The sequence below is a fragment of the Phasianus colchicus genome, chromosome 2 (assembly GCF_987193195.1).
Source record: "Phasianus colchicus chromosome 2, bPhaCol1.hap1.1, whole genome shotgun sequence".
Taxonomy (NCBI): domain Eukaryota; kingdom Metazoa; phylum Chordata; class Aves; order Galliformes; family Phasianidae; genus Phasianus; species Phasianus colchicus.
This window is the reverse complement of record NC_143437.1, coordinates 54,486,969-54,493,480: the sequence shown is the minus strand read 5'-3', so window position 1 is coordinate 54,493,480 and position 6,512 is coordinate 54,486,969. Positions and strand designations below refer to the sequence as shown.

At 58.2% G+C, this 6,512-nt stretch overlaps 1 protein-coding gene across 1 annotated transcript; it reads right to left on the bottom strand.

Moving 5' to 3' along the window:
* Positions 1-1,114: 1,114 nt before the first annotated feature.
* OLIG3 (oligodendrocyte transcription factor 3) lies at positions 1,115-3,799 on the bottom strand. The gene has a single exon (XM_031613961.2). It carries the CDS (start codon positions 2,825-2,827, stop codon positions 2,006-2,008), a length of 822 nt encoding a protein of 273 aa, XP_031469821.1. The 5' UTR covers positions 2,828-3,799; the 3' UTR covers positions 1,115-2,005.
* Positions 3,800-6,512: the final 2,713 nt, after the last annotated feature.

Sequence of the window (6,512 nt, the reverse complement as noted above, 5' to 3'; positions counted from 1 at the left end):
GAAGGAGGGTAGAGCCGGGGCAGCAGGGGGTGGGGGGGTGGGGAGGGGGGTTAGGGAGGCAGGGAGCAGACCAGGGGACAGTCCCCCTACCCTCTGTAGCCCACAGCACCATATCTCCACATAACTTAGGATCCTTCCTCCTGATCAGTCAGAGGCATCTCTGTCACTACCCTTTTCCTCTGTCCCTCTCCAAGGGCTGGGAAGTGATGGCAGTGAGCCTAGAGCCACATGTTTCACTGTCCTAATGGGGCACGGTGTCCCGGGGCTGCTGGGGCTGCTGGACACTTATGGCCCTCCCTAGGGACACAGGAACCCAGGTCTGTCTCATGCAGTCCTATAGCTTTGAGAAGGAAGGAAGGAAGGGAGGAAGGAAGGAGGAAGGAAGGAGGAAGGAAGGGAGGGAGGGAGGGAGGGAGGGAGGAAGGAAGGAAGGAAGGAAGGAAGGAAGGAAGGAAGGAAGGAAGGAAGGAAGGAAGGAAGGAAGGAAGGAAGGAAGGAAGGAAGGAAGGAGGAAGGAGGGAGGAAGGAGGGAGGGAGGGAGGGAGGGAACTGCGGCATCTCTTGAGTATCTTGTTGATGTGGTAGATGAACTTATGTCAGCAGGAACTAGCTTTTATTACAACACAATTTGTTAGTTCATTGTGTTTGGGGTGCAAATATTCATTCTCCTTTTGATTCTTCAGTTTTTCATCTATGCGTTCTGATATCTGAACAACGATTTGGTTGTTACCATTCCTCGGATCTCACTCACGACACGATCTCCTCACGGTTCCTTGCTGACAGTTGCCTCTATCCCCGTTTAAGTGCCCCGTTCCCACCCCCGGCAGTTCTTCTCCGTGTTCCTTCTGATCTTTCCTCGACGGCCCCTCCGCCGCCGGCATTTCGGAACACCGAGACCTCAGCGGCGAGCTCCCGTCGGGGCTTCGGGCATCGGAGCGGAGCCGCCCGCCCCGGCTGCCGCATGGGGGACGAGGCGGGGAGCGCGGGGCCGCACGGAGGGTTTGGGGGGGGGATCCAGGAAAGCCACAGGGAAAGACGGCCCGGCCCCAGACAGAGGCGGACCAAGCGGCGGTGTTTCATTTTTAACTTTATTTGGAAATCTCATCCAGAAACACTGGTCAATAATAAATATATCGATAGTTATCAAGAATATATAAAAAATAAAGACACGGGGTTGTCTTTGAGGCCCTAACCAAAACCAAACGAACGATCGAACAGAATTAATGATAATAACAATTCAAGCGAACGCGCGGGGAAAGGCGCCGGGAGGGGGACGAACAGCACCGGCGGCGCCGAGCCACTGTCAGGGGGAGCGGCCCGGCCGCGCCGGCCCCGCATGCAAACCAGAACCGGAGCGGAACAAACGAAACAACGAAACAACCGCAAAACGAAACGGAACGGTTCTTCGAGAGGAGAACCGAGCGCCGAGGGGTTTCAGGGAGTGGGAGGCGAGGGGTTGGCAAAAGGGGCCCGGAGGGGCTGCGCCGTGCTTTGCACCGTTTCCCTCCTTATTTTGTTGGTTTGTTGTTGTTGTTGTTTTATAAGAGGACGCGGAGGGAGGAAGAAAGGAGCCGCCAACAGAACCGCGCCGCGACCAACGCCGAAAGGAACTCCCGCAGCGCCCGAGGCGGTCCCGCCCGGGGACATCCGCGCTGCGCCCCGCGGAGCTGAGCCCGAAGCCGGGGCGGGGCGGGCAGAAGGCTGCGGGACGCCGCCGTTGGACAGAACAGTGAGAAAACCCCGCAAAAGGAGGAGAACCCCAAACCGATCCCATCGTCTGTGAACAGCTGCGAGCACTGCAGTGACAACCATGTCTTTTTTTTTTTTTTTTTTTTTTTCCATCCATTTTAAGGAATTATTTACATTTCCTCCCCACCGCTATTACTCTTTTTTACCGCGGGGATCGCTCCTCTCCCGGCTCGGCGCGGGCGGCAGCGTCCCCTCGGCAGGGTCCTTCCCTCCCCGGCCCCGCGCTCCCGGGGGCGGGGGGCAGGGCCGGGGCGGCTCACTTGAGCAGGTCCTTGGTGTCCGCCGAGATCCGGCCCATGCCGGAGGCGGAGAGGGCAGAGAGGTGAGGCGGGGGGGGCACCTGGCAGATGGTGCAGGGGCACGGCAAGCCGGCCCAGTGCTGGAAGCCGCCGCCGAGCTGCAGCGCGGGGGGAGTGGAAGGGGTCTTCAGCAGGGAGTGGGGCGGCCGGATGGTGCCCAGGGCCGGCAGAGAGGCTGGCAGCGACGGGGACGCGTTGGCGGAGGAGAGGGCCCCGCCGAGGATGGGGTGCACCTGGTGCACGGCGCCCGCTGCGTGGGGCGGGTGCGCGGCGGCTGAGTGGCCCACGGTGCCGCAGTGGAAGGCCGAGTGGTGGCCGCCGTAGATCTCCCCCACCAGGCGTTTCATCTCCTCCAGGGAGCTGGTGAGCATCAGGATGTAGTTTCTGGCCAGCAGCAGGGTGGCGATTTTGGAGAGTTTCCGGACGGAGGGGCCGTGCGCGTAGGGCATCACCTCCCGCAGCCCGTCCATGGCCAGGTTGAGGTCGTGCATCCGCTTGCGCTCCCGCCCGTTGATCTTGAGCCGCAGCTGCTGCAGGTCCTGCTCCGAGAGCTGCTTCTTGATCTTGTACTTGCCGCCCTCCCCCTGCGCCTTGGGGCCGCCCCGGGCCAGGCCCTCCCCGGCCATCTTCTGCACCAGGTCGCCCTGCGTGGAAGAGACGGGGTTGAGGCGGCTCTCCGGGTGGTGGTGGTGGTGGTGGTGGCGGTGCTCCCGCAGGTACATCTCGTCCATGTCCGGCGAGGAGGCTCTGCTGGAGACGGAGCTGGAGTCAGAATTCATTGTACTCGAGCGCCGGAGCGAGACACCTTGCCCTGATCGGGAGGCGGCGGAACGGGGCGGCTCCTCCGGGGGGCACCAGGGATGGACGGGTCGGACGGCGCCGGGCGGGCGGCAGCTTGGGGCGGCAGCGGGGGAAAGAGCCCTCTGCCCCGCGGCAGCGCTGCCCCGCGCCCCGCACTCAGGGACGGCGGTGGGTGTGTGCCGGGACTGACCTCCGCCTGCCTACGAGGGGCTTTTATAGGGCTGCGGCGGAGAGCGGAGACAAAAGGAGCCCTCCTATGTATAGCGGTGTAGTTGGGATGACGTGCCGTTATTCAGGGCGGTGCGCTTTGACTGTCCCATTTAGCGAGGACCCCCATTCATATTCATGGCGGTGCCACCCGGGACACCTCAGCCACGGACCGTCAGGAGCCGAGGAGACACAAAACCCCTCTGATTGACACCGCACACCCGGCGCTCCGCGTGCCCGCCACCTCCTCCCCCTGCCCCTCATTTCCAATATAACAAGGCACCCCGTTCGCTGCGAGGAGCCGGGGCCGCGGGGACTGCCCGCCCGTCGGGGCCGCCCGGCCCTCCCCTCCCAGCTCGGCCCCCCGTTCAGGGTCGGTCGTGCGGCACCGGCTGCACAGCGTCCGCCCGGGGAAGCGACCGCGGTGTTCCCGAGCCGCTGCTCCCGGCCCCGACGAGCCGAGAGCGCGAGGTCGGCACCACTCGCGGGGAGCCGCCGGGTGCGCTTCCACCCGCGAGCGTGGGCATGGGAGAGAGTTCCCAGCGGTACAGCAGGATGGTAAAGGGGTGTGGGGAGATGAGAGAGGGGGGAGTGGGAAACTGTCATCCGCCGAGTCGGACCGTGCCTCGTCTGCTGAGGGAAATTAAAGCCTCTTCATTGTCGGCACTGAGAGAGAATCCCATAGAGGAAGGGAAGAGAAAAGAAGAAAAGAAAAAGGGAAAAAGGAAAAGAGAAAGGAAAAGAGAAAGAAAAAGAGAAAGAAAATGAGAGAGAGAGAGAGAAAGAAAAAGAGAAAGAGAAAGAAGAAAAAGAGAAAGAAAAAGAGAAAGAAAAAGAAAAAGAAAAAGAAAAAAAAAAAAAAAAAGAAAAAGAGTATCACCCCGTGCTTAGGAGGATGTATCAGAAATAACTGAACGGGACGTCGTCTCATTCCGCTTCCGCCACGACAGCCGTGAGCCCAAGCAGCACCCCGCACTCGTGGACACGGCACCCGCCGGACCCGGCCGCCGCCGACTCATCGTCCGCTCCCGCAGAGCCGCTCCGTCTGTCCCGCTTCTCCTTCCACCGCCCCTCCCGGCGGGTCGGGCGGAGCGAGATGGGCTCGGCACACGGCGGCAGCGGCAAGGAAGGAAAACGGAGATCCGCCGCCGAGGAACGAACAGAGCGAGGAGCGAGAGGCGCCGTCGGGGAAGAAATAGGAGCAGCCCGGCAGGTCGGGGCCGTCCCGAAGTTGGCCAGGGCTCGGCACGGGGCGCGGCTCCGCCCGGAGCCGGGGTGAAAGCGGGAGGTGGGACGCGGAGGGCCGCTCTGCCGGGTCAATCCGCGTCCAAACTTTCCCCGACGGAACTAACATCGGGAGTCGGAAATGCAATGCTGCCGGCATCGGGGCTGAAAGAAAGGAGAAAACGGCGGCTGGACGGCAACTAACCCAAAGTAACTTTCATCCCTCCTCTATTTAATATCCGTTTTTACAAAGGCTGAGAGATTTGGCGAGGGAGGAAAACGCGCTTTCTGAGGAAGGCGAACGACCTCGGAGAGCGCGGGGCATCGGGAGCGCTGCCGGCACCGGTGCCGGGCTCGGAAGAGACCCCGGAGCCGCGGCTGCAGCGGGGCCCGAGCGTACTGTACGCGGGACGGGGCAGAGAGGGACCTCCGCGCTGTGTCGGGAGGCGGGTGCCGAGCGCGCCTTGAGGCAGCGCCCGGTTTTGAATTCACAAAGTTTCGGGACATCGGGCGAACTTTTCTCATACACAGCATCGCTCTGAAGGAATATTACATCTCGCTTCTCGTAACTTCATTGACCTTTATCGGCCGGCGGCTCGGAATCCGATTCGTAATTTGCCGAGCGCTTAAATGTTTCTTGAGGTTTTGTTAGGATGCAATTAGGTTTTACGACTTTCGCCCTCTCTGCTTGCTTTTCATTTAATTTGAGCATTTGGACAACCGTGCTTTTAGTGTTAAACAGTTACACACGTTAGCGCTGTAATGAGGGCGTTGCTGACGGACAGCAGAGAAGCTCTCTGCTTCGGCTGCGGATCTCCGCCGGCGTCTCCGGGTGAGCGCAGCCCCGCTCGGGTGTTGTCGCATCCATCGGGCCGGCCTGGCAGACGGCACCCAACTCCTTTAAGGCAGGGCGGCCCAGGCTCCCGAACCGGCCGCCGGCTGCGCTTACAGTTTATTACCGGGTTGCATTTCGATTGACGGTGTAATTCCGATTGATGCTCCCTCGTCACCTGACGCTGCCTTCACCAAAGTGATGAGATTTTATTTCCCGTGTTGACCGCGTATTTGCTTTGCAGAGGCAGGGTATTACGAGTTGCCTCAGAATTTGATACGGTATTCAAATTCTGCAGCCAGATAAACCCAGACTGGACGATCCGCCGGCAGAACGCGGGGCGTTCTCTTCTCCGTTCAGCTATTTTCAAACTCGCTGGCAACGCGGAGTCACAGCAGAACGTTATTAAACACGAAAAAGGAAATCGTGCTCAGCTCGAAGTGTCCCACAGCTGCCGGCGGGATGGAGCCACGCTGGTGCTGCTGCTGAGGGCGCACAGCCCCGCTGGGCACAGCCGAGGGGCACCGCGCTGCCGCTCATTAAGGACGACATTTTACTTTCTGCATTTCAGTTCTGATTTGCAAAAGTTCTTGAAAAAATACGCTGTTATAACTCAGCAATAAAATTTAAAATGCCAGATAGATTACTGAGCGACGTGTTAATTGCCAATCCTCTGATATACGACAAAAGCCTGAAATTAGCTTCTGTAATTAATAAATGGCATTTAATCAATAGTTTTATTTTTTTCCTTTTTTTTTTTCCTTTCTTTTTTTCCCTATAACAAATGCACTTGAAACATGCACTTTATTTTGAGAAGAGCTTATAGAAAGTCAAGTTTCTAAAGCTCCCATCCATGCTGTAGTTCAGCCAGCTGTGAAATATTTTGCCGTCCTCAGAATTTAAGAAGAAAAAAAAGAAAAGCTGATTAAGTACCCATCGATCAGTTTGCTTTAAATGTCTGGTAATACTGGCACTGCCTTCACGACACTGCACTCAGCCGCAGAGCGAAGGCTGCGATGCACATTTCACATACACAGATCCGCACGCTTCAGTGTGCAGGGCTCAACGTGGGGTTCTGGACAAACAAAGTTTGGAACCGAGGCCGAGTTGTTACAGCACTGAGTGATAATAACACCGCTCAGCAGCCTGTATTTATTTTCTCTTCAGCCCATGTTCATATTTAAAATACTAATGTTGAAAATAGACAAGTTTCTTTGTCTTTCTTGCCTGCCTCCCTCATCTCTTACAGTCCTCTGCACTCACATCACCACGAACTCCCTCCATCCGCTCACACTTGTTACAGAAATGCACCCATTGGCTTTTAAGACCCCTTTCCCTCACTGCTTTTGCAGGTGGTCGCTGCTTACTGAGTTCACCTTGAAGCCACGCAGGCCATTTAA